Consider the following 24,452-nt stretch of genomic DNA (forward strand, 5'->3'; position numbering starts at 1 on the left):
GCCAAACACTGAAGGCGGTGCGGTACCTTTTCGGCAGTGCTTGCCCTCGCGGCCCATGGGACACTCGCATTTGTAGCCTCCTTCTGGGAGCACCTGGCACTGGGCTAGTGGGTGGCACGGGTCCGGCTCACACGGGTTGTGGGCGTCGGCACAGGTCGGACCTGTAGGGAAAAGTGAACACACAAAAGAATATAAAAAATGTTTTAAAAATTGTGGTAAAGGGATGAATTGTTTGCCTTCTAATCCAACAATACTGATGGCTATAAAAGAGGTTTTCCATTCGTATTGGAATGGGACAAGGAAATGGAATTATTGCAACTCCAGATGAAGCTACGGAACACCAGGGACTGTCGGTGTGCATTTTCCTGACCGAACAAGTGAAACTGCTCTGGCTTTGGACTGAGTCCAGGGGAATGGGCACCTCCACATCTTTATGTGGAGTGGAAAGTGTGCAGAGACCAACATGCCATGAGCAGTGCAAACCTCCCGCTGGGTTCTGAAGGCCCTGTCCCATGGATATCCGCCCATCTCTCGTTCGGTGAGCCAGCAAGGAGCTCCATCATGAAAATCATGAGTCCTCTGTCTCACAACTGCTCCTTAGACGTTAAGAGTAAACCCTGGTATATAGCCCTTTGCTCATCGCCATTGTATATACCGTTACTTCAAGGGGCTTTTATTCTGCTCAGCCTCCTGCAGCACAGTGTTGAAATCAGACGTGCGATACTGAACTGTATTATGACTCGGGTCGCCGAATAAATTTGGTGAGCAGAACAGCAAAGCAATTTACTGCAGGTAATATATATCGAGGCCAGAGCAGCCACAAAACACCAAAAAACACTTCCGACGCGAACACCGAGAATAATGTAGGTGGCTGGTTATCGAGGCTCAGGTCGCTGTCTTATCTGCCCGGTTGTAGATCACAGAGAGGTTCTTACAAGCTGATTACGGCGAGGCCGCCTGACCCCCGGCCTCCCCCGCCCACCTCGAGGGCCTTATTAGCGGCGCGCCAGCCGAGCGGGACCGCGCGGCGTGACCCGCCGAGGCAAGACCCCATTGACAGCCTCCCCGAAAAGCCTTCTGATGCGGCAGAAACCAGTCGGCCTTAGAACATTGACCCGTCCAGGCGAGTCAGCACAGAAGGGCAAACTCAGACACAGCGACCGCTCCCATAACGGCAGCCGTTTTGGGGGATGTTATTCCGAGCGCAGACCTAATAACGCCGACGTGCTTGGACCACGAGCGGAGCTGAGGTGAGGTTAGGGAAGGATGGCGATTGACTTTAGCCCTGCCGCTCTGTCTACAGCGACGTCCCAGCGCGGGTCCGGCTGAGTGGGGTGTCCTTCCTTCTGCCTGAGCATGCCCCTATCTCCCTCTGCCTTACCTGCCCTTTAAAGGTGGAGGCAACCACTCATCCATCTTGCTGTAATCTTGGCGTAGGGCACTGATTACACACGCACGCTGTCCACCACAAGGGCTGGCCGGCTGCTGGAGCAGGGATCGCTATCCGGGTCGGATGAGCCCGGGCTCTCGCCGTGCGGACCTCGCTCGGAAAGCCCCGACAGTAACGGAGGAGGAAGGATTGACAATCAAGGAGGGCAGGAAGGGGAACTCACCAGAGAAACCGTTGACACACTTGCAGTGGAATAGCTCGGCTCCCTTGACCTGACAGGTGGCTCCGTTTTTGCAGGGGTTAGGCACACATGGGTTGTTGCCACACTCGCCCACGGCGCTGCCGTACAGGACGTTGGCCCCGTTCTCCTGAAGGTTGTACACCATGTTGTTGACATCTAGTAAGCGGATGCAGCCCACTAGACCGGTGGACACTGTGGTCCTCTCCTTCACACTAACACCACCACAGAGGACAACAAACAAACAAAATTACATACGTAACCAACTTTAACACAGAGCACATAAAATACATAACATTTGGATCTGAAGATTGTATATGAAAATATTTTCACTCTCAGCTTTGTTTAATCCCAATGTAACTGGATAGGGACATAATTTTGTTTTTTGTTTGTTTTTACTCGGTCTGCCAATTGGAAATAAACAATGACTATGTGGCTAAAGTGCAGAACAGCAGCTTTACTCTGACGGTATTTACATCTGCACCGGAAAAACAACATTTTAACCACAACATTTTAACACGGAGCTCACACACTCCACTGTGTGCGTAATCAACTTCCCAAGATCTCCAGTGGGATATCGGCAGTATTTTACCACCAGCTCTGACTGATATTAACTCCCTTTTGCTATTTTCGTTCAGTCCCATTAAATCCTATTAGAGAAAATGACGTTATCCCAGTTTTTAGCAGCCAAGCAAATCAGACGGTGTCAACCAATCATTGCACTGATTTATTCATTATTCCCCATTTTTTTGTGGGATCTTCTCTAATCAAAGACCTGCCGATATCCAGCTAGAGTGCCACGTTGTGCACATGGGAAGGAACATGAAGCAGGCGCATTTACTCTTGGATCATATCGTCGGTCACGCCACCGATGAAGAGGTGCGTGTCCAGGTTGAGTCCGTCAGTGCCGGGCGGGCTCTGGCCCTCGACGGGCGTCTCGTTGTCCACGCTCAGGGCTGCATTGCGCCTGTTGCGGTTCACCACCAGGTGATGCCAGTGGCCGGGCTTCACCAGGACGCTGCTGTTCACCGTGGACGTGCCGGAGCCCGTGTTGAACCTGAGCCAGAGGGCGGGGGGGGGGGGGGGGGGCATAGCTTCAGCAGCTAAAGCTAACGACTTTCTCATTTCACACAGGCTGCGTCGTGGGAGGGGCTGGTGTAGAATGACCTTTGACCTACTTCAACTGCACCTTGCCTCCCACCAAGGCAAGCGAGAGGAAGTCCTTCTTGCCGGTCTGCCCGTTGTAGAGGAGTACGCCCGTGGTGTCCGAGGCCCGGAACTCCATGGCGATGCGCACAGTATGGTACGCCTTCATGGTGTCGAAGGCTAGGTAAGATTTCCCGCCGAAGGATGGGATGTAGTACTTTATCGCTGAGGGAGAAGGCAGGAGACGCAAGATAAAGCGGATTATCAGAGAGGCTCGACCAGGACTCCAAGACCTTCAGCCATCTGCAGTCGGCTGATAGCGCGACCCCCCCCCCCCCACCCCACACCCCCTTCAAAACATCCCAATGCTTGGCGACGAGCCCCCTAAAGGTGGCCGTGCCCGCGGTACGAGAGGGTGAAGCTGAGTGCTACTCGTGTCTGCTCGCCGATGGAGACACGCTGAGACAATGACAAGTCTGTTGAGTAATGGCTGCCCAAGCTCTCAGGGCCGCACTGAGACAGCCCTGTACGTCTCAGACGGTGATCCCCACTGCTCAGGCATTCATCATCAACACCTCTCTCCCGGGAGAATGGCTGGCTGATGAGGCCTTCTCTCCCCATCAGTCTCTAATGGCCTGACTGATCAGAGGGAGGCGGCGCTGGAGTGTGCAAGCCTTCAATTAGACACCTTTCCTTTTATTCTCACCATCTCGGTGCGTGTCTTCTCCCTAACCCCCCCCCCCCTTTTTTTTTTTTTTTCTTCAGGAACTAATGCTCATTAAAGCAATTAGTGTCAATTATAATCTGATGCAGCTGCAAGGGGCGCTTTTCTTACCCGAAGCCACCAAGAGAGAGAATGAAATGAGCTACAGTTCGTAAAGCACCGCAGCAGGGCTGCAATTTGAAGTCATAATTGTGCTATTCTCTTCAACAGGCTTTTTTTTTTTTTTTCTGTCTTGTACGCGAGTGTGTGATGAATCGCATATTGTGATACTGCGAGTTTGGGTAAAATTCTAAAGCCCTGCACATAAATACCGCGTCCGAAAAGCGGCTCTTGCCCACGACACGTGCTGGGCTGCTCTCACCTTTCTCGCACACGGCTCCGCCTCTCCCTGCGGGGCAGGTGCAGGTGAATTCCTCCCCGTCCTCCTCGCAGGTGCCCCCGTGGCTGCAGGGCTGCGAGTCGCAAGGGCTGATGTGCTGGGGCACGGGCCTGGTCCGAAGGGGCAGGACGGTGGTGAAGGCGTGGAGCCGCGGAGGGGTGGTGGTGACCGGCGCGGACGTGGCGGTCCTGCGGGTGGTGGAGGGCCGCCCGGCAGAGGCCGGGCGGCGCGCGGCGGCGGGGTTGGTCGGCATGGCGACGGCGACGGAGCGGGTGGTGGGGATGGAAGTGGCCACAGTGGTCACCGTCGTGGCTGCCGTGGTGAAGAACGAAAGGACCGAGAGGCCTGAGACAGACCCCGAAGCGCGGAGAGAGAGAGAGAGAGAGAGAGAGAGAGAGAGACTGGTCATGTATGTATTTCTGGTCCTATACCATCCCTCCTAAGTCTTAATACAAAAAGTGGCACAAACTGATTGAAGAACATTTGCGTGGCTTACCGTAGTTGCTGAAGCGGATATATTCCTCTGCCGGTTGCTTCACCACGATGCCTGTCCCTTTAGTCAGCTTCAGCTGCTTCAGCAGCGCCGCTTCAATATCGTCCACTGTAAATCTGGTGTCTGTCATGTGGGGACAGAGTGGAGGGAGAGGTGAGCGCGCAGCAGAGCGCATAAGCCCTGCCCTCTCCCACCTCCCCCGACCTCCACCCCCGGCAAACTATGCGATGGGCCGGAGGGAGGGGACGTCCTCCAAAGCGTTGCGGGCTTCAGGGATGGCGAGATGAAGGGCTGTCGTAACCCTCGCCCAGATGGCCCCGTTCCCGAACGCCACGGTCTACCTTTACGACGGCCTCTTGCGCTGGAATAAAAGACGCTGAATGGTGCCAGTAAAAGCGGAGCCCCCCCTCCACCCTCCCCGGTGAGAGACACTCATAGCACTTTAATGACAGCCAGTGGGGCGGCACTGAACTGAAGCAGATCTCTGAGAGACCCTGGTTTTAAAAACAGCTCGGCCTGCCAAGAGACCCCCCCCCCCCCCCCCAACGGCCACTCCCTCTGTCAACAGCCCGTCGAGACCAGATGGCAGGGCCGGACTCCTTTACACGAGTTAAACACCACATTTTGCTCCACTGAGTTATATCTCTTCTAATATACAAGTACGTTGCAGGGCTTTTTTTTTTTTTATTTCTTGCCAAAGGCGCACTTCTAAAGGAGCACAGACGCGGGAAATTCTGATGGGCTTAACGGGAGAAGAGGTGCTTACAAAGCGCAGGGTGGTAAGAGCCACTTCAAAAATAATACTAGCTGTGGAAAGAAAGACTATGGCAGAGAGGAGGAAGATGAGTCGCTATAGAAACAGATCGAATAAGCGAGATGACGGCGCGCGCCCAGGATAGAGGCTTCGTAGCCGGCCTCGCACAGGCCTCTCGCGGAGGAGTTGTGGGCACCACGACTCAGCACATGACACCCAACGGTATATGTTCTCCACCCAATTATGTATCTGCTTCTAAAATCTGAACTGCATGTGCCAACACTTTTTCTAACGTTAACCTGAATATTGAAGACGCTCCCACTGTCTGCTTTGATGCAGCTGGATGCACAAAACTCCAGCTGCTGCATAAGCGTCGTTGTGCGCAGCGTCCATGGGTCAGAAACGGTAAAATACACTTTAAATATTACATGGCCATAACATTCGGGCCTATGTCTACTGGATCTGGGAATCGCGTTACCTGGGTCAAAGTGGACCTCTACCATGGCCACGATGGAGTTGCTGGGAGCCAGATTCCGGACCCGGACGCTCTGAAAGTCCTTCTGGACGTCGGACTTGCAGAAGAGTTCGTTCAGCTGGAGGGAGAGAGAACAGAGAGACATGTTGGCGGTACGGACATTGATGAGGGTGTTGAGGCCTATGTGTTGAACTGGCTCTGCAGGATGGGCAAGCATGTCACTGGGAAAATGGTACCAAACCCCACCGGGTTCCGGGTGCACAAATTAACATTTAACTGCGGCGCAGAAGTAATTACACCAACACGTTTGGGCGGCGGCGGTAAATGTCACGGCGCTAATGATGCCCGCACGGATTCGCCGTGACATCGGGCCCGCGCCGCTCCACACACGGCTCTCTGGAATCCATAACAAGGGTGTGCCTGCACACTTCAGTCCCAAGAAATTGGTCACGACCAGGGGAAATAAAAAAGGGTCCCAATTTCTTTCAGGCTCTACCAAAGGGCACACCTAGTTCCCAGCTCGCCTCCGGGGTCCTTTATTCTGCATGTCATGTCTGTCCATGGGAGGCAATTCCACTACCCCACTTAAGTACCACGGTAGGCCTGTGTTCCCCTTCTTTGTCCCAAGCTTTGGAAAACTGCGCCGCGTGTAATGGTTATCGTGTTGGAGCTAAGCCTCCACATGTTTGTCCAGAGCCGCTCCGAGCGTCCCCACCTAGCCTCATCCGAAAGTCAACCCGGCGAACGCAGTCACCCGGGAGCGGCTGGACGTGAGCCGTGCTGGAGCCGGGCTTCAATCACGGCCCGTTGGGCACGCTGACCCCAGGACTTGCTCCTCTCCTTGGTCACTGTTTTCACACTGGCCAGGCTGACGCTGAGAGGCAAGCAATGTGGGCGTTGAAAAGATGAAGAAGAGTCGGGGGTACTGCTATCTCGCGGTTCAGCTGCTCTCTCTCACACACACGCGCATGCACACAGACGCGAGGCAGGATTAGAACCAGAAGGCACTGACACCATTTCCACAGCTTGCTACTTCCTGCCTATGCCTCAATCCAGGGTTAGCATGAAGAGAATAAATCGTGTGTGTGTGTGTGTGTGTGTGGGGGGTCACGTTGTGGCCCCGTCTGTCATATGCGGTGACAACTGACTTCAGAGCTTAGCTCCCAGTCTCAGCCACGGCTTAGGACAGTCCTAGAGTGATACCTCACACCCATTAACGCTGCGCCCTTCGCTGTAGCAGACAGGCTAGGAATGACTAGAAGAAATTGCCCTGCTTTACCACTAATGAAGTCATCGAATAATGTGCAGCACAAGCCAGAGCGCAGTGCGTGCAGAGGCCTGCTGCAGTTAGCATTCACTGGCTGCACACAATAGATTGCAGGAGGAGTTGCAGGGGAATACAGATGCACCTCCCGGGCACCCAGGCACGGACTGCGCGATTCTATCAATAACGTCAAGCGGCTAAGCGAAGGTGCTATCTTGTATGGGGCCGTGTTACTCACAGCACTCTCGATGCTGCGGGCGGTCTCGCCGAACAGCTCCGACTTTGGGTCCTCCATCTCGGGCGTGTAGAAGACCTCTTGGCCCTCAACCTGGTCCAGGTGCAGGTAGCCGTTAAAACGCATGGTGGCTGCAGGCAAAGGCAGATAAGCGCGCATGTTCATACGCGGGGACTCCAACGCACTGGCGTCCATCCCTGTTGCCAGAGCTGCGCGGTTGTGGTACAGTGCCAGTCTGTTAGTAATGTGGCTGGCGTGGGGTTAGTCTGGGGGGGGGGGGGGGGGTTTTGGGCGGGACCGCCGGTCGGTGTTACGGGAGTCGGGTGGGGGGGCTTGCAACAGTGTGAGTGGAGGTAAAAGGGGGTGGACGACAGACAAGTAGACAAGAGCGAAAGTTTAGACGGGTGGGGGTGGATAAGATGGGCCGGAGTTTACCAGACCGAGTCGCTTCCCAAAACTTGTCAGATGCATGAAGGACTGAGTAGAAAAACATCTGTTAGACAGCACCAGTGACAAAAAAAACAGCACGCACGCACACACACACACACACACACACACACGCACACGCACGCGCACACGCACACACACACGCATACAAATGCGTGCACACGCCCTTACACAGCAGGTTTAACAAGAGAGATGCAAACATGCACATCGTGAACATTTGCCGAAATTAAACTGACGTGGCGGAATACCCCAGCTCTTTTGTCCCGAAAAAAAGAGGCTTCTTTACGGAGGTCGTTGCTAAGGTTATTGCAACCATCGCTCACCACTGTGCTGACAGTAATAAGCGTGAGGCGGGAGGCAGAATCTGAGACGTGGCCTTTGTGAGCTGTGGCGGAAATAAATAATGAACAACACGAGCATCTGAAGGAGAAGTGTGCTGGTAGGGAGAGGCAGCCTGACGCTGGGCTCTGTGTAGTGCGCAATCAGCCGAACAAATTGCCCAAATCAATCACGCCGGCCGGGCTCCAGCCTGGCCGGGACTCGGAAGAGCACTTGTATGATTATCGGGAAAGATAGCTGTAATTGTCTCCTAATCCCAGGAACGGGTGAGTAACTGGAGCTGGCTAAAATTGCATGATAAAGGGCTCCCCCCCCCCGCACCCCATCACCTATCTGATAGGACTTTAAAGAAGGTGCAAATAGGTTTTGCAAAATGAATTGATCAGTTTGTAAATCTGAAGTTAGGAATTTCCCCCAGAGTGCACCGACAGCCAACACCGAGTGGGTGAGAAATTAGGCTTTGTGCTCAAAAATGAAACGCTAAATTCTACTTCCCACGGCAGTCCATCCTTCAGAATTTCCTGCACAGCACAGCTGACGGTACATTTTTATTTCAGCACGGGGTGTGTGTGCGCTTTAGAGGGAGCAGAGTAAATTTAATTCCATGCAGAGTTAAATATAATTTACACAGGTTTCACAAACTGATACTGAATCGAATGTCTTGTATCAGTGCCACCAGGCCTGGCTCTCATTATTTAAACATCACTACTTCAAATATAACCTGCTTGGTCTGAACCTGTGCGCAACCTGGCAGGCATTTCCATTCACGAAGCAGCCTGGCCTGGACAAAGCTAGCATTATTAACACGGCTGTCAAACAGTAGGGGGCTAACCATTTATTACTCCTACTCCTTTTGGTCTGACACCCGAGGAGTGCCAAGCTATCTCGTGGCGAGTGCTCCAGGAATGTAGGCTGAAAAATGCTGTCAGCTAAGCCCAAGCAACACGGACATTATCCCCCTCGCTCACGGGTGTGGCGGCACCTCATCGATGCGCGACGAGCGGCTGAAGGACCCTGCCGCTGACAGAAATGAGGGTGCACGCCAACACTTGACCTGCCGAGTCCGTGTTTAGGACACGGAACGTCTGCTGGATCCTTTCTGCTGGTTGTATCGATTGTTCACTACTGTGGGCAATTTCTGTCCCCCATAAAAAGAGATGGTGTAAGGGATGAGGTGTGCGTGCGTGCGTGTGTGAGATAGAACGTGTGTTTGAATGCGTGCTCACCCTTGCATATAGATTGTGCACGCATGTTTGAACACACATCTGGAGACTAGAAGTGTTAGCGGTGTGGGTGCTGGCTGTTCTACTCTCCTGTCGAGCCCCCTGCCGTGCGGAATAAACACTCCGGCTGGTCTCACCTGCAGTGGTTTCTCTGGTCCAGCCTGCCTCTCCCAATCTCCACCTCCCCTGCTCAACATGGAGAGACAGCATCGCCTCCTTCTAGGTGGCATCTCTCTGCTCGTGCAAATCTTCACTTCTGTACATCTCCGTTCAGATCTCACCGGCTCACAAATCTCTGCTCAGATCTCACTCACGCACAACTCCACTAACTCATATCTCTACTAATGCATATCTGCGCTAGTGCAACCAGAAAGGAGACACGGAAGAGACAGAATGGAGCGCGGACATGAACTCCGTTCTTCTTTAAGGAACTCACAGGGGCAGTTGGTGCCATCGGGGCCGGTGGCGGTGGTCTTGCCGTCAGGGCAGCAGCCGAAGGGCGTGTTGTCGCAGGAGGTGCGTTCCACCGGAGAGAGAGTGGTACCAGCCACATCTACACCTGCACGGAGAAAATGAAGGCGGGGGCATTGCGGAATATTCTCAGCAGAACTCTTAACTGAGAAGATTGTTCCCGGGGCACAGGTTCAATGCATAACACTCTCTGCATGTCCTTCATAAAAAAAAAATGTTGAAAAAAAAAAAAAAAGGTTTACAAAACTGCATTATTGCAAACAACATTTAAGAAGCTTCTGAAGGTCAGGCCGAGAGGCACGGGAGCCAGGCTGCCCGCACGGAGTCGTGCGCAGGCCTGCCGATCTGTGGAAAGGTTTGGCAAGGCTGTCAAAGAACTAAGATGTGATTGGAATCAGAGATGAGGGCACCGAGCAGCTGAGGGAAATGCAGAGATGTAGGATGAACTAGCTGTAAAAACCAAAAAAAAAAAACAAAAATCAACTTTCTTTAGATTTGCTGCTCACATGTGCTGTCATTAGATTCTAAATGAGTTACAATCACAGAATAATTACCGACACCCCCGGAGACGTATAAGGGCTAGAAATAGTCACGGAGGCAGAAAACCTGCTATTGACTATCTGTCAAACTCAGCGAGAGGCAGTGAAAACTGTTTTCCGATACATCCTCCCGAGAACTCAGCGGATGGTGTGTTTCGAGCCTGCTAGCTGCTGCTGAAAGCCAGGGCCGACAGCGTGCAGCGGAGACTACCGGGGCCCGGGGGGGGAGCGTCCGCTCTGCCAAGCTAGTCATAAAACTATCAGCTTTATGAGGAGAAGTGGAGAGAGCCTGGGCACCCGTTCGCCAGCGTTCCAGAGCAGGTTTACGAGACTCCTCCCGAGGAAGGAGGAGGGGCGCGCTGACCTGCGCAACACGGGCCCCTGCCACACGGGCAGTTGGTCGTCAGGGAGGGCAGGGCGGTTAGCCTTGCCTAACGCACCTCCCTCCTCGGCAGACAGTAGACAGGCGGGGCGTCACGCGTGAAGACAGCGCTCCGGTCCGGCTGTGACGAGAAAATAAATCCAAGAGCCAGACACTCGGTCCACGCCACTCTCTTCCGTCAATCCGAGCACTTACACCACACTATTAGCTGACCTGGGGTCAGGAAGCTTTTAAAAAAAGATTTTTTAAATAGAAGGCATAGTGTAGACTAAAGGAGGACCTGGGGCGTCTGACTGGGACCATCCGTGATTTTCGCCCAGTACCCTGCGCTCGAGCGTGTGGCACACGCAGTCAGCCTGCGCTGCGCTGCACGGCCGGAGGAGATGCCGCCACGCGGGCTGCAGCTGAACTGTGAGGACTGTAACGTTAGGGCAACTGTAAAAGCTACAGCTGTCATATTCAAGAAAACATTCTGGCTAGTGTGTAGCTACAGGGCACATAACAGACCAGGTCAGATTTTTATGTTTTGTCATCCTTTACTCTTTCCCTGGGTTAGTATCAATACCCCCTTACCACTGCAGGATTATGGGAAATGTAGTGAGAGGGTTGCATTACCGACTGACACGTCTCCGCTCGCCTCCATTCCGCTATCCTCCATGTCGTCGTCCCCACTGGGCTCCCCACTGCCCGAGTCCTCAAAGCCGGGGCTGGAGGTGGGTGAGGGGGTGTGGGGTGGATTGGGGGAGGTGATGGGGCTGTGGGGGGCAGGTGGCGTGGAGGGGATCCTGGACGGAGGCAGCGCTTCCACTTTTGTTCCGTCATTGTCGTTCTTGTCGTAGATAGATGTGGGGGTGGTGGTGACACCATGGCCTTGGCGTGTGTGTTGGGTGACCTTGACGTGTGTGGTGGGAGGGGTGGCGCGTGGTGTGATCGGCAACGGGGTGGGCTTGACCCCCGGTTCAGGGATGGATTCTGGGAGAAAGCAGGAATGGGTTGATGGGTAAGCAAAGATGGCAATGTTTCTGTAATCCCCTCCCTTTATACATCTGTTACCTTCCCAGTCCTCCCAGTTCTCCCTCCCCCCCGCTTTTCTCTGCCTCATGGTACGGCTCCCTGCCGGAATAAACCCAGAATAAACCCACTTTCCCGCCTGTGAAATACAGCGTGCTTCAGTCAGTTCATTTAGTCTTCATTAAACCCCAACACCTGAGCACGCCGTAACCAGAGCGAGGACGGACCCCTGCTCCGACACCCAGTCCCATGCGCCAGACAACAACAGGAAGGTTCCTGACCGCCGCCATTACTGTGTCACATCAAAATATCGCACTTCTCATAGGCCCCGGCTTTGAGTTCGGGCGACTCGTAAGTGGGCCGTGCTTCGTGTTTTGAAGCCCTGCTGCATGCCATTTGGAGCCCAAACGCACAGCAGGACAGCACCCTGGCGCTACAGGACGCAACAGTGTAGGTCAGGGCCAAACACCTGGCTGGGAGACCGGCATTTGCCCGCGCCAGGCGAGTCTACTGCAGACCTAGAGAGAAATTTGTACAGAGAGCAGAGGGTCGTTAAAGATCTCCTACATAGAAATCAGCTAAAACAAAAGGGTACCGGACCGTGTGGGCTCTTGAGCAGAACACAGTGAAGGGCTTGTTCGCTGCAGGGATATACTCGACTGCAAAGCCGTACGGCGGAACGTGCGCGGGACGTGCGTTTGTGTGCCAGTGCGCGAGCGTGTGTGTCTGCAGATATGAATAATAAATGCGCAAACGCTGCCCTCCTGCAGGGCTGTTTAATCACAGGCAGTAGGAGTGCCTGCTGATAAATGATTGATATAAATAGGGCAGAACAGGGCTTCAAAGGCGGCAAACGGCCCGCTCGCGGTGCGCTGGCATCCGTCAGCGGGGCTGGAAGACGTAGCCTTATCAACTGTGCCTGCGAGCTCCCTGTCCAGATGTGAGGGGGGGGGGGGGGGAGAACATGAAAGGGAGAGAGAGAGAGGGAGAGGGGGAAAAGGAGAGTAACGGAAGGGAAGAAAGAAAACGAAAGAGAGAAAATGAAAGCGAGAGAGAGGGAGAAAACCCAAAAAAGGCGAATGAAGGAGCAGCAGCAGGTGATACTTTACTTGAGCTGCACAATGCTCGTCAGCAGAGCACAAATATTCCCTGATCTGAGCGATAAACAGAACAATAAGTGAGGCGCGGGGGAGCAGAGGCCTCCGCTGTCAGACACGCTGCGTTGCCGAGGACGCTGGGATCAACGCAGCCACGCGGCCGTGACAACGGTGCGGCCTGGATCCCGCCCACATCAGGCCCCAGTGGACGGCTGCGACGTGCTGCAGCGTGGCCTCTTACACGCCGCGCTAATCATCCCAACGCCTGATTCGTAATTAGCTGCCGAGGTGTGAAATTCCGTGGCTTGCGGGAATAGTCTACTTATCCGACAGGCCGTGGCAGCCTGTCGGAGAGGCGAGGGGAGCGCGGCAGAGCCGGCAGCCCGGTGCAGGAGCAGCGAGATGCTATCCGAGCCTGTTGGGCCACACGCTGCTTTTCTCCTTGGCTGCACCTGTCAGTCAGGAGCCCAGCACCGTGCTAGCTACCAGAGGGAGAGAAAGTAGGATGGGAGCCCCCCTATCACTGGCTTAGCTCTGAGGCCTGTCTCACACACACACACACACACACACACACACACACACACACAGTCAATGACAGTCATACAGACACAGTGACTGACACACACACACACACACACACACGCGCACACCAGCCGACATAAAAAGAGCAACTGGCAGCATGGGCAGTTGGGTGGAAGTCCAGCTTAATCAGGTTTAACGCTCCATTTGATTTTCCGGGAGGCAAAGCTGCAAAATTAGACGCGGCTGGAAAAAAACGTTGACATCTCCGGTCGTCATGGCAGTGCAGGTCTGTTTGAAATGCTGTTATTAGGACTGCCTTTTCGCGCGCGGAAGGTGTGCGCGCAGGAAGAGCCGTGAGGAGAGCAAGGATGGGAGGAAGACAGAAAGGAAGGGAAGAGCTGCACGGAGCGGCCCGAGCAGGGAGGGAGCCCGGAGCGCGGAGGCGAGGCCAACGCCGAGCCACAGACGTGCCCGGGCCATATGCCCGCATACGGGCTGCCAATTTGCCACAAACATACAGGTGACGACTCCATATGGGAGCAGAGGGAGAGGGAGCCGTGCCAAGCGCTTCCTGAGCGCTGGGGTGCGCGGGTGCGCTGGGGTGCGCGGGTGCTCCCCCCCCCCCCCATGTGTCCTCACTCTGCTCACTCCTCTGCATTGCTCATGCACGGGCACGACAGGCTGCTCGCACGCCGTGCGTCACAGGCTGCGCGGGGCATTCTGTTTTTACACGCTGATGTCATCAAGCGTGGGGTGGGGTGGGGGGGGGGGGCCGTAGATTGAAAGAGAGATAAACAAAGAGTGGTGAAGCAAGAGAGAAAGAGAGAAAGAGAGAAAGAGAGAGAGACAGACAGGCCTTCTGCTAATTCCTAGCCAGTCACACGTGAAATAAGCTTGTGATCCTACATACCCACCCACATCGCGGGGTGAGGAGCTGTCAGTGGGCCACACCTGGACGCACATGCCACACTTGCATGCCGTGAAAGAAATTCATGACACAAACTAATATTTCTGGGTGACCCGGAGTGAAATGATGGGCCGGGTGAAGCCTCGTGAAGGGGCGTGGCGTAACACGGCAGACGCTGCCAAGTATCTTTAATTTCAATAACAACTCACAGGGCAGCGGTCACATGACTTCTGAGCACCGGCTGTGGCTCCGAGTGTGCCAGGGCCAGGGGAAACCGCAGGATGTGTGGCAGGAGGCGGCGGTGCCCGCGTGCGGGCGCGTCCCCACAGACAGCTCTCTGACGCGTATCGGCGTATCGGCAGCGTGAAAAACGCCAGCCTTGGCCCGCTCCCAGAATCCTGCTGGGGGGAAACAGGGAGCCGCCATGCCAGCCCCTCCCTGCAGACGGTGCTCCTAAACCCGCCCCTAATCCATGTGCTGCAAGACAAACAGCGCAAATGTCGCCTCCTTCCAGGGGATTCAGTGACTTCAGTCTGGAGCTACACAGACGCGCTCTATCTGCACAGTAGCATCTGCTAGACAGCCTCCCCATGAACCCTGACACACTTCTAAATAGGCAACTGCAAACACACACCTGCAGCCCAACACACACACACACACACACACACACACACACACACACACACACACACTCCCATGAAGATAAGATAAACGCATGCAGACACAAACCCAACTGATCCTGTATTTCCCATCAACCACATGATGCATCCTTCCTGAGAAGGGAGACCTGATTAAGTAAGCCTCGCTTAGTGTGTGTGTGTGTGTGTGTGTGTGTGTGTGTGCGCGTGAAAGAGAGAGTGAAGCAGGGAGATCCTGTTTAAGTAAAGACTCCCTTATTATGTCTGTGTGTGTGTGTGTGTGTGTGTGTGTGTGTGTGTGAGAGCGAGAGAGAGAAACTGAAGGTGGTCTGTCTTTGTAATTTATCACATCTCCAGAAAATAGATATCCCTGTCAAGCACACCATCGTGGTGTGTTTGTCTCAGTGTGTGTGTGTGTGTGTGTGTGTGTGTGTTTCTTAAACTGACCGGCAGCGTCAGCGAGAGAGCCTCACCTTTGCAGTGGCCTAAGTGTTTCACAGTAATCTCCTTGTCCTGGCGACAGGCGAGAGTCCTCAGCTGGCACTGGTCAGCATAGGTCAGGCCGTCGGAGCCACACACCTGTCCCGAGAGCCCGACACACGCGCACACGCGGACACACCCAGTCAAAACTCACTCCCGACATTCAGCAGGAAGGCAGTGAGGCCTCCCTCTAGCAGAGCTGGCAGAGTGGGAGTGATGGGTACCCACCTTGGTCCGGTTCTTCTGGTCACAGTTGGGCGGTGGGCACTGGCACCGGGCTTGCCCCCCCCCCTCCACACACGATGCCCCGTAGGGGCACTGCAGGTGAGCGCATGACACCGGCACCTTGGGGTCTGCAACACAAACCACGCGCCCGCTCAGCTCAGGTTGCCCCCCTCGGTCGGCCTAGCCCATCTTGTGCTCAAAACCCCACACGGTCACAGGTTCAAATCTCAGGCCCCTCCTCCCTGCTTGAAGGAGTCCACTCCTTGCTCTGGCATCACAGTGCAATGCCAAAACATGCTCTTAGCATCCACGTGAGGGCTTTCATCTGGCTGGGAGCCCACAAACCCCCAGGTGCGTCCGCTGCTCTGATGGGACTAACAGTATTGGCTTCATTAAGCACTTGACTTCCTCAGTCCTGTCAATAGCGGACAGTGGGGATGTAATTACACATATTACACACAGTGGGCACACGTCAGGAAGCCTGACCAAATTCTCCCACTCCTGTCTGATTTCTAAATGGATAGATACCTTGTTCAATGAATGGTTTGATTGCGAGAATATAATTTGATGCCAACACAGCACTAAGCACAAAATTAGCAGTGTTTCATTTCTCTTGCAACTAATTATAGTAATGTTACATGACTGAGGGAGAGAGTGAAAGATTGTGTGAGTGTGTGAGCGTGTGTGTGTGTGTGTGTGTATGGGGCCAACAGTGCATGCAGCTAGCGATGGGAGTTATTATTTTACTTAGTTATGTATTTATTTATTTTTATTTATGTATATTTACCTCGGTCACACCCGTTGGCCGTCATCTTGCTGCCGTCAGGGCAGAAGTCACACTTGGGGCCCGTCACTTCAGTTTTACAGGAGCAGAGTCCTGTCATCTGCTCACAGTCGTCCCTCACAGAGCCAATGGCGTCGCAGTTACACGCTGCCAGACAGACAGACAGAGCGAGAGAGAGAGAGAGAGAGAGAGAGAGTGAGAGAGAGCCAAGCGGATCTGATTAGATTTCTTGCAGCGCTCTGTACATAAACACCATGATTTCACACAAACACATGGTCAAGCCGCTTTGCTCCATGACCTATGAGCCTCAGCAGAAGCAGTTTGTCCACAATGAGGGTTGATGGGAAGGTTCAGTGGTGGGTCAGGCAGCCCTGGGCCCTGGGGGTCAGAATGTCAGAGGCAACACACACACACTAGCTTCTCCAACCAGCTCCTGGTGACGATATAAAAGCACCTCACGCAGCTCTGATCGATGCTTGTTTTTCCCCCAACAGACTGACCCACCCACCGACACACACACAGACACACACACACACACACACACACACACACACACACAAAGGTGCACTAGCTTTCTCAGCAGCCTGTTTGCCGTCCTAGCAGCAGGCCTTGTGTACGCTCAGCTCCACTTCCCACAAGTCCTGTCGACTCAGAATGTGCCTGTCGACAAACATCACTGGCAAGGCCAGGAAGATGCGGAGAGTCAGGTGTGCCGGGCTGTCAGCTCGGATTTACATTGGGATGGAGCTCATACACAGCGTTAGGCGATCAATAACAGACCTCTCGTCGGGACGGCCGCTTCACAGCACAGGGAGGGACGGGGATACGGGCGACGGGGATGGGGCGGGGTTACTTACGCGTGCAGCCACTTGTGTTCTCCGTGACGATGGCGCGGAAGTTCCAGAAGCCGGGTTCACAGCGGTCACACTTCAGGCCACCCACACCGGGCTTGCAGGAGCACTGGCCTGTGGTGGGGTCGCATGCCCCCCCGTATGAGCCGTAGGGGTTGCAGTGGCACTTACCTGCATGAGAGCAAACACTGCCCTGTTACTGACACACACCACAGTGACACACACACACACTTTGCTCTGAAGGTACAACAAAGCAACACCAACGCAGAATTGAAGGTAAAGCTGGTATGGGCGGAGGACGGTATCCCGTGTGGGACATTTTAGGCACGATACACCCATAATCCAGGCAGCTGAACGAATGGAAGCAGAGCAAAACAGTACGTACTGGGGCATCCTGCCATTTGGACCCCCAGGGCGGTGGTCTTGTTGTCCTTACAGCATCCATACACCGTCCGGCTGCAGTGCACCGGGGTAGCGGTTGTGCCAGCTGGGAGAAGAAGACAGAACATAGAGGGGAGCAGAGCAGACAAACGGCCGCATGCGGAGTGAGTCGCCACGTTTGCTTTAAGACAAATTCAGACAAAGTAAGTGCAGCTGAAACGCAATTTGGCGCAATACAATAAAGGCTGCTGGAGGTGTAGGCTCGGAGATAACCAGGCTATTTACAGACCCAGACAACAACACAAAATCAGGGAAAAATGATGCTGTGCCTAGTGTGGCGTGCTGGGCCTGACATTCAAATACAAGCGCGCACGCACGCACACACACCAAGACAGCCGAGCTTCCATTTATGTACTGCGCGGCCACGTCTGTGCTGGCTAGCGCGGGATTCTGCGTGCCTAGGCAGTTGAATCGAACAATGGCTACAGGGCGATGTAATATAACGGTGGACTCTGGGCTCCTAAGTAGAAGGAAAGTTTAATCAACTTTAATCTTTGTCTAATTCTCTTCTTCCCCACAATCTGTCTCCCTCTTTGCCTTTCTAGGGCACTGAGGCGAACGGGTGCGAACGGTGCGGACCGGAAGCGGAACTTTCTCTCGCCCGGATCGGTGGGGGGGGGCTCTAATGGTGATGAGATGCTGGGCCCATCCGCGGCATCTGAGATGGGCTTTGGACACACTTCATTAAAGCTCTCCTAGCCTCCCTGGGCCCGTGATGACGCAGACACTTTTAATTTCATACTTTCTTCCCCTGTCACCACAGAGCTTCACACACCCCCCCCCACCCCCTTCCCACTGTAGCGTGGTCCTTAACAGCGTGGTGCGGACTGGCACGAGTTTTAAAGTGAGACGCCCACGGCTCAAAGGGGGAGCTCTTCTGTGGACCTCGTCCAGGGCCAGACGCAGGACACAGCGAGTGTCTGAGGAGGACAGGGAGCGCGAGTCTCTGTGCCACGGGAGCAGACATGCAGAACAAAGAGAAGTGGTGTCTGCCAGCCACCTTAGCTTGGGGTGGGGTTGAAGCAAGGTGGTCTGGGGGTCCCGAAGACCTCATTTCCAATTCCCTCGCCGTGCTCTCGGAGATGTGGGGGTGGCGCCTACGTGTCGGCCACGTGGCCCAATAAGATTTCCATTGAGCCGAGCTTGGCTAATGGGTGGGAGCAGCCTTAAGCCCCTCCCGCTGGCGGAAGGTTCACGGAAAGGATGGATTTTTCACGGCTGCTGGAGAAGCTAGACCGAGCCCGGCTGCGAGGCCTCCAAAGCGTCGGAGCAGAAAACACAGCAGGCAGGGGGGAGGACTTGGGGGAAGAGAGAGATAAGGAGGGGGATGGAATAATGAGGAAGAAAGAGGGAGAGGAAGAGGGAGAGAGAAAGAGAACGCAGAAGGGGAACACAGAGAGGGAGAATCTGTGTGTGTAGCTAGAATGAAGCTACCACCGAAAGCCTAAGGGAATCACTCAGTTCTGATCACACAGTCTCTCTCTCTCTCTGTCTCTCTGTCTCTCTCTCTCTCTCTCTCTCTCTCTCTCTGTCTTTTTGCTCTTCAGCTCTGGACTTCACAAGCCTCTTGAAGCTCACAGAAGCTCCGGGGCTACGATCTGCTGCAGTGCTACGGTAACAGCCTGGCAATTGGCTGTCAGTGAGGCTAAGTGAAGAAAAGGGGTCAAGTTGCCGCTATTCATTATAGATGGGGGAGGAGAGAGGGGTGGGGTTGGGGGTGCGGATCCGGGAAAGTGGAATTCCTCACCTGCACACGGTCCCTGGCTCTGCAGTAGCAGGTCGACCTTCTTATCACACCGAGTCTTCTTCAGTTCACACTCATTGTTGTAGGTGCGCCCATCTGAGCCGCACACCTGCGAAGAACCACGGGACACCGACGATTCAGCACGACCACACAGACACAAACAAAACCAGTAACAAGGCCCCGAGTCACCGAAACCTTTATTTGGGAAGTTGGGCAGGAGCCGGCATGCAGCTAACAGAAGGTGGAGGAGCGAGCGTGCGAGTGACCTGGTCGAGAGGCACGTTGCGGCAGTCGAAGCCGCACATGCAGCGCTCGTCTTCTGTGTCCTCGTCCCACGACCCTCCGAACCTCCGACAGCGGTCCTGCTCGCAGGCCTCCACCCCGGAGCCCGAGCCCCCGGACCCACACTCTGCGGAGGCGCACACACAGACATCAGACGCGCCGAGCAGCCTGCGATCATCTCTGAGTCGCGGTGCAGAAGTGGCCCACCTCAGAAGCCACCGAAACAAAGAGTAGAGACAGACAAACGCGCACAAGCGTGAAGATCCACACCGACAGCGACTCATTTGCATATCTCGGCGCAGCACATTGTCTACTAATAAAGTCAAATATTATTGGAGACTTTTCAACTTTTTTTTTTTTTTTTTTAAACTGTGGCTGTAAAAATGTAATAGGCGGTAGCTGGTGGAGTCTTTTTCTGGCCCGTGCTTACCAAAAAAAATGGATGTTGAAAGAAACTGTTCACGTTGGTGTGGAGATGAGAACAGCTGGAGGCTGGAGATAATCACCGACCGTGGAGAGGAGCGGCGATCGACTAGTCACCACGAGGCCCTTTTACGTTTCAATTAACGGAGGAGAGGGGCCGAAGAGGAGGACATATGGCCCTCCCGCTGCAGGGAACCCGTGGGGAAGTCCTTCCCACCGCCTTAATACGCCGATATGAGCAACATAACTCCATTCTGTTTGTTCATTGTGAGGAGCTCAGAGAAGCTTGGGGTTTGGGCTACAGGGGAGGTGAGGAGCAAACGCAGATTCTTACGCTCCGTCAGACTTGGATTACGGTAAAGTGATGGTAGATATTGGAAGATCACTGCACATTTGCGTTTTCTAATAAAGCACATTCTCTTCTACCTTATTAAGCTCACAGGAAAATATGACACCCTCCTCTCTATCGGCAAACACTAGCAGATGGATGACGACAGCTGTTGTGGGAATGGAAGAGATTCCTGCTATACCGAGAGATGGAATATGTACCTCTGGAGACAGGTCTGCAGACTGCAGGTTAAACACAGATCTTAGAGGTTAGTCAGCCCCTAATCTGCGCCGTTCAGCTACAGGTTTCTCAGCAAGCTCCAACAAACTGGGCACATTTAGAACCACGAGGGGTTCAAGTAGCTGAAGGAGGCTGCTGCCTCGTCTCAGACACCCCCCCCCCCCCCAACACCTTCCCTCTCCCCTGGTCTCCCCCTCCCCATTCTACTCCCCGGGCAGGCAAACCGCTCGCCCTGGATTGGAAAATCGATACAGCGCTGTTGGACCTGCCACTTAGCATGACGCACCTCCTTAAGCAGATTACGGAGGGGGTCAGTCAGGGTATAGCCGCGGGCCCAGGGTGCCCTTACGCTCCAGCGCGCCCGGCCGGCTCGGCTCTGCTTATCAACCCCCGCCCCCGCCACATCCCCTAGCGCTGTAGAATTAAGAAGGATATTGGCTTGAAGATAAAGACAAACTAGGGGGAGAGTGCACCGAAAAACCAAGCAGCCATTTCTTGAGCCATTTGCCTGTTGCCAAATATCAGGGATTGCTTAAATGGTTCGAACACATGGACAGAGGCTCGGCCAGCAGGAGGCGGCGAGTAGCTTGGCGCCGATCAGGGAGGGCATTTGTTGTGCAGCAGGACTGGACAGTAAGGAGCCAGCATGGATTGTAAGCCCGCACTGTAAGAGAGCGTCTGCACCAAGTCATTCGCTCGGAACGCCGCCCGCCGCCGCTTCCAGTAATGATTTCTACGCATACGTCTCTTTGTAGCAGGAAAGCCATTTCGTGCAAGCTAAGCAAGAGAGAGATGGATCCACAAAAAAGTATTTAGAGTGAATAAATAAATTTGAGGACGGGAGTGGGGAAGGTGGAGAGTTGGTGTAGAGGCACCAATTAGTTTCTGGGCTTTGATGCCACCGCTGCCAGGACCACAGTTAGCGAATCCGGCGAATCCGGCGAATCCGTCTGCCTCGGCGCTGCGAAAATCTCTTCCTTTTGCCTTTCACCTAGTCAGGTCCTAATGCGGGTCCATTTAGGCACGGGACTTTCATTACGATGAAAAGCTAAACAAATGATGATGATAAAACAAAACGCCCGGCGAGAGGTGAAGGAGAGAAGGAGAGCAGAAGGGTCGCCACGCTCCGGCCGGAACGGCAGACGCCAGCGACGGCCGCGCAGGGGACGTCTCTCGGCGACGGGCGGCTTGACAGGGCTGGAGGGATGAGCGAGAACGCGGAGAGCACGCCGACCTTCGGTCTAAAGTGCGGGATATTTCACCATCGACAGTGCCTGGGACAGGCAAGCCTTCCCCGGCCCCGCTAAGAGGCGCGTCTTCCCTGTGTCTTCCAGGAAGCCGACGTGCGCATGAATCACGCCATTCGCACGCACCTCTCAGCCTTCGCAGTGCAGGGAGTTTGTTTAGCCGCTGTTTGTTTGTAATCCGTCACTCCGGCATAGAACGGGCCGGACGGCACTTCGCAGCAGAAACAAAACAAACAAACAAACAAAAAAAATGAAGTGTGATGGAGGGGCAGCTGGTGGGGCGAAGGAGAGGGAGAAGACAGAGGAACGGGCGTAGCGCGTGAGCGCTGGCTCCTCCTGTCTGCCCGTCATACACCCCTCCCACACCACGCACCCCCATCACCGGCCTCCGTCTGCCCCCTCTGGTGGAGGATCAGCTTCATATTTGCAACACATAATCCTGCTTAGCAAATGTGTATTCAATTAAAGGGGGGGGGGCTAGTTCCCAGTGCTCCCAGGTAACAGACGACTCCCAGGTGACGGGCCACTTTGTCAGTGTCTGTAAAGAAGCTGAGCTTAGGTCTAGCAGAGTGTGAAATTAAGCAGATGATAAATTTCCCAGTGCGGCCAAATGGCGGGAACGCTGTCGTTTTTCATTATGGAAAAATAAAAGAGTGCAAAAAACACTCCCATTCCTTCCATGTGACTAATGAACATGGGCTTTAAAGTCTGCTCTAAATAAATGTGGAGCCTTTGTGTCCCTGACCCCTTGGTCCGGTAAGAAAATATCTGCTTCAGGCAACACTATATTTTGCAGAGGGCTTACAGTAAGATGCCCATTCCCCTAGGCAGGACCTCAGAATGGCCCAGCTGTAAGGTCAACGCTGAATTCTGCCCCCTCTAGACAAAGTGGCTTCTTCTTTCGCTGTCACTATTGTTCCTTCACAAAAGGCCCGAGGCCAGAACGTGGTGGTAGCTACGGCTGGCTCGTATGACCAGGGCAGTAGCAGGAAGCTGAGCCATGGCCTGTGGGAGATGCCTTCTGAAAAGACCTGACAGCCCCCCCCCCCCCCCCCCGGCATCCCCCTCCAAAAGCAACAGCTCCACAGCTCACAGAAGGAGGGGCACACAATGGAGAGATGAGACAAAGTGAAAGAAGAGAGGAGAACAACGTAAGGTTGCTGCTTGTTAGAGGGCTGTTAGGGATGACAGGCAGACAGTGAGCAGGAGAGGGAGAGAGAAGAAGAGAGAGAGAGAGAGAGAGAGAGAGAGAGAGAGAGAGAAAACAATTTGAGGGCATAAAGGGAAAAATCTAGCAGTATTTCATGTTACACATTAGAAAGGTCAATCAGCGTAGATAATCAGCGCAGATGCAATAATGACTGCAAGCAGGTTGGTGTTGACCTGAAAGCTAAAGCGCTCCTTCAGGCAGCCCAAGGTGGACGCCACGCGCTGTCAGGAGAGTCAACAAAAACAGTGCTTTTCACCTTGAGACGGTCAGATGCCTCGACTGCACCTGTCTGCCTGTCTCACTCTATTTTCCATCCATCATCCACAAGACTGGCGAGCGGAGCCGGCGCGTTATTCCGGGCACGTGCCGACGCGCGGCAGGGAAGCAGTGGTACGTGTGAGTGAGGAGGGCCTACCTTCGTCACACAGGCCAGGCTTGGCCACCTCCACGCTCTTCCTCATTGTGCAGGATGCCAGCTGTAGCTCACAGTGGTTGTCGTAGGTGATGCCATCCGTGCCGCACACGGGCTTAAGGGGCTGGTCCGCACACAGCGGGCACTCGCATTTGTTCTGCACGCAGTGGGCGCCCCAGCTGCACACGGTGCTGCCACAGGTCTCTGTTAAAACACACACACACACACACACACACGTAAAAGGTATATGAACACACACGTGCAACCGTCCCCCGTAGAACACTGGGCACATGTTTACACGTTGGGCAACTGTTTATCCTCTCATGGCATGTGTCGGGCGCGGGCGGCGTCACTGGGTGTGTGATGCGACAGGAAGTGGAGGGGCGGTTTCGCGGGGGCGAGCCACTCACTGCATTCTCCCTGGGCGGCCACGTGCAGGTCCAGCTGCTTGGTGCAGGCGCGCACGTTCAGCTCACACTCGTTCTCATAGGTGGTGCCGTCACTGCCGCACACGGGCTGCCGCGCGCCCACACACTCGGTAGGGCACACACAGCGGCCCGTCTGGCCGTCACAGATCGCGCCGAACGTGCAGCTGCCGCACGCCTTGTCTGTGGGAGGAGAAAAGGGTTAGTTGGCGGGATGGGGCCTTGGGTGGAGGGGGTGTGGCTTGGATGCAGTGGGGTGTGGTTTGTTGGGTGTGTTCCCGCCTTAAGCGCCTAACGGATCCCTCCTCCTGTCTTTCGGCGCCTCGGCTACCGGTCCTCAGTTCATCAGCAAAGCACAACACGCTTCCGACCGGGCGGGAAGGAGCACGGCCAATCACGACTGCGGTGGGGAGGATCCAATTAGAGCGCGGGCAATAACTGCTGCTGATTTAGTGCTAATGGAGAGAGGTGCCTGTGCATAAATCTCACCCTCCTCTCAGCGTCAGCCCCTTTATTACGTATTAATAAAGTGGCCCGCTGCCCAGAGCTGTGTCGCTTATCCGCACGTGGCCCCGTGGCGGCGGCGGGCACCCAGCTGCGTTATTAACCAGGGCCACCCCGTATGGGGCTGGGCATCTGCCCACTGACAGATCACGCAGGTGGCCCCGCGTGGGAGCTATAAATCA

The 24,452-nt window shown here is 54.5% G+C and overlaps 1 protein-coding gene across 7 annotated transcripts in view; it reads right to left on the reverse strand.

Moving 5' to 3' along the window:
• The window catches only part of agrn (agrin), a 154,630-nt gene that overhangs the window by 17,225 nt on the left and 112,953 nt on the right, over positions 1-24,452 (reverse strand). For all 7 annotated transcript variants that reach the window (XM_035522440.1, XM_035522436.1, XM_035522437.1 and 4 more), the window contains 19 exons: positions 23,752-23,949; positions 23,345-23,545; positions 19,466-19,608; positions 19,203-19,308; positions 17,400-17,501; positions 17,021-17,185; positions 16,167-16,310; positions 15,383-15,507; positions 15,148-15,253; positions 11,115-11,471; positions 9,544-9,666; positions 7,102-7,229; positions 5,603-5,717; positions 4,374-4,493; positions 3,860-4,222; positions 2,807-2,999; positions 2,470-2,685; positions 1,614-1,843; positions 27-161 (listed from right to left, as the gene is read on the reverse strand). In XM_035522440.1, the coding sequence (XP_035378333.1) occupies positions 27-161; positions 1,614-1,843; positions 2,470-2,685; positions 2,807-2,999; positions 3,860-4,222; positions 4,374-4,493; positions 5,603-5,717; positions 7,102-7,229; positions 9,544-9,666; positions 11,115-11,471; positions 15,148-15,253; positions 15,383-15,507; positions 16,167-16,310; positions 17,021-17,185; positions 17,400-17,501; positions 19,203-19,308; positions 19,466-19,608; positions 23,345-23,545; positions 23,752-23,949 (3,270 nt within the window). The remainder of the gene's footprint in view (positions 1-26; positions 162-1,613; positions 1,844-2,469; positions 2,686-2,806; positions 3,000-3,859; positions 4,223-4,373; positions 4,494-5,602; positions 5,718-7,101; positions 7,230-9,543; positions 9,667-11,114; positions 11,472-15,147; positions 15,254-15,382; positions 15,508-16,166; positions 16,311-17,020; positions 17,186-17,399; positions 17,502-19,202; positions 19,309-19,465; positions 19,609-23,344; positions 23,546-23,751; positions 23,950-24,452) is intronic.

The sequence above is a fragment of the Electrophorus electricus genome, chromosome 24, assembly GCF_013358815.1.
Source record: "Electrophorus electricus isolate fEleEle1 chromosome 24, fEleEle1.pri, whole genome shotgun sequence".
NCBI lineage: Eukaryota > Metazoa > Chordata > Actinopteri > Gymnotiformes > Gymnotidae > Electrophorus > Electrophorus electricus.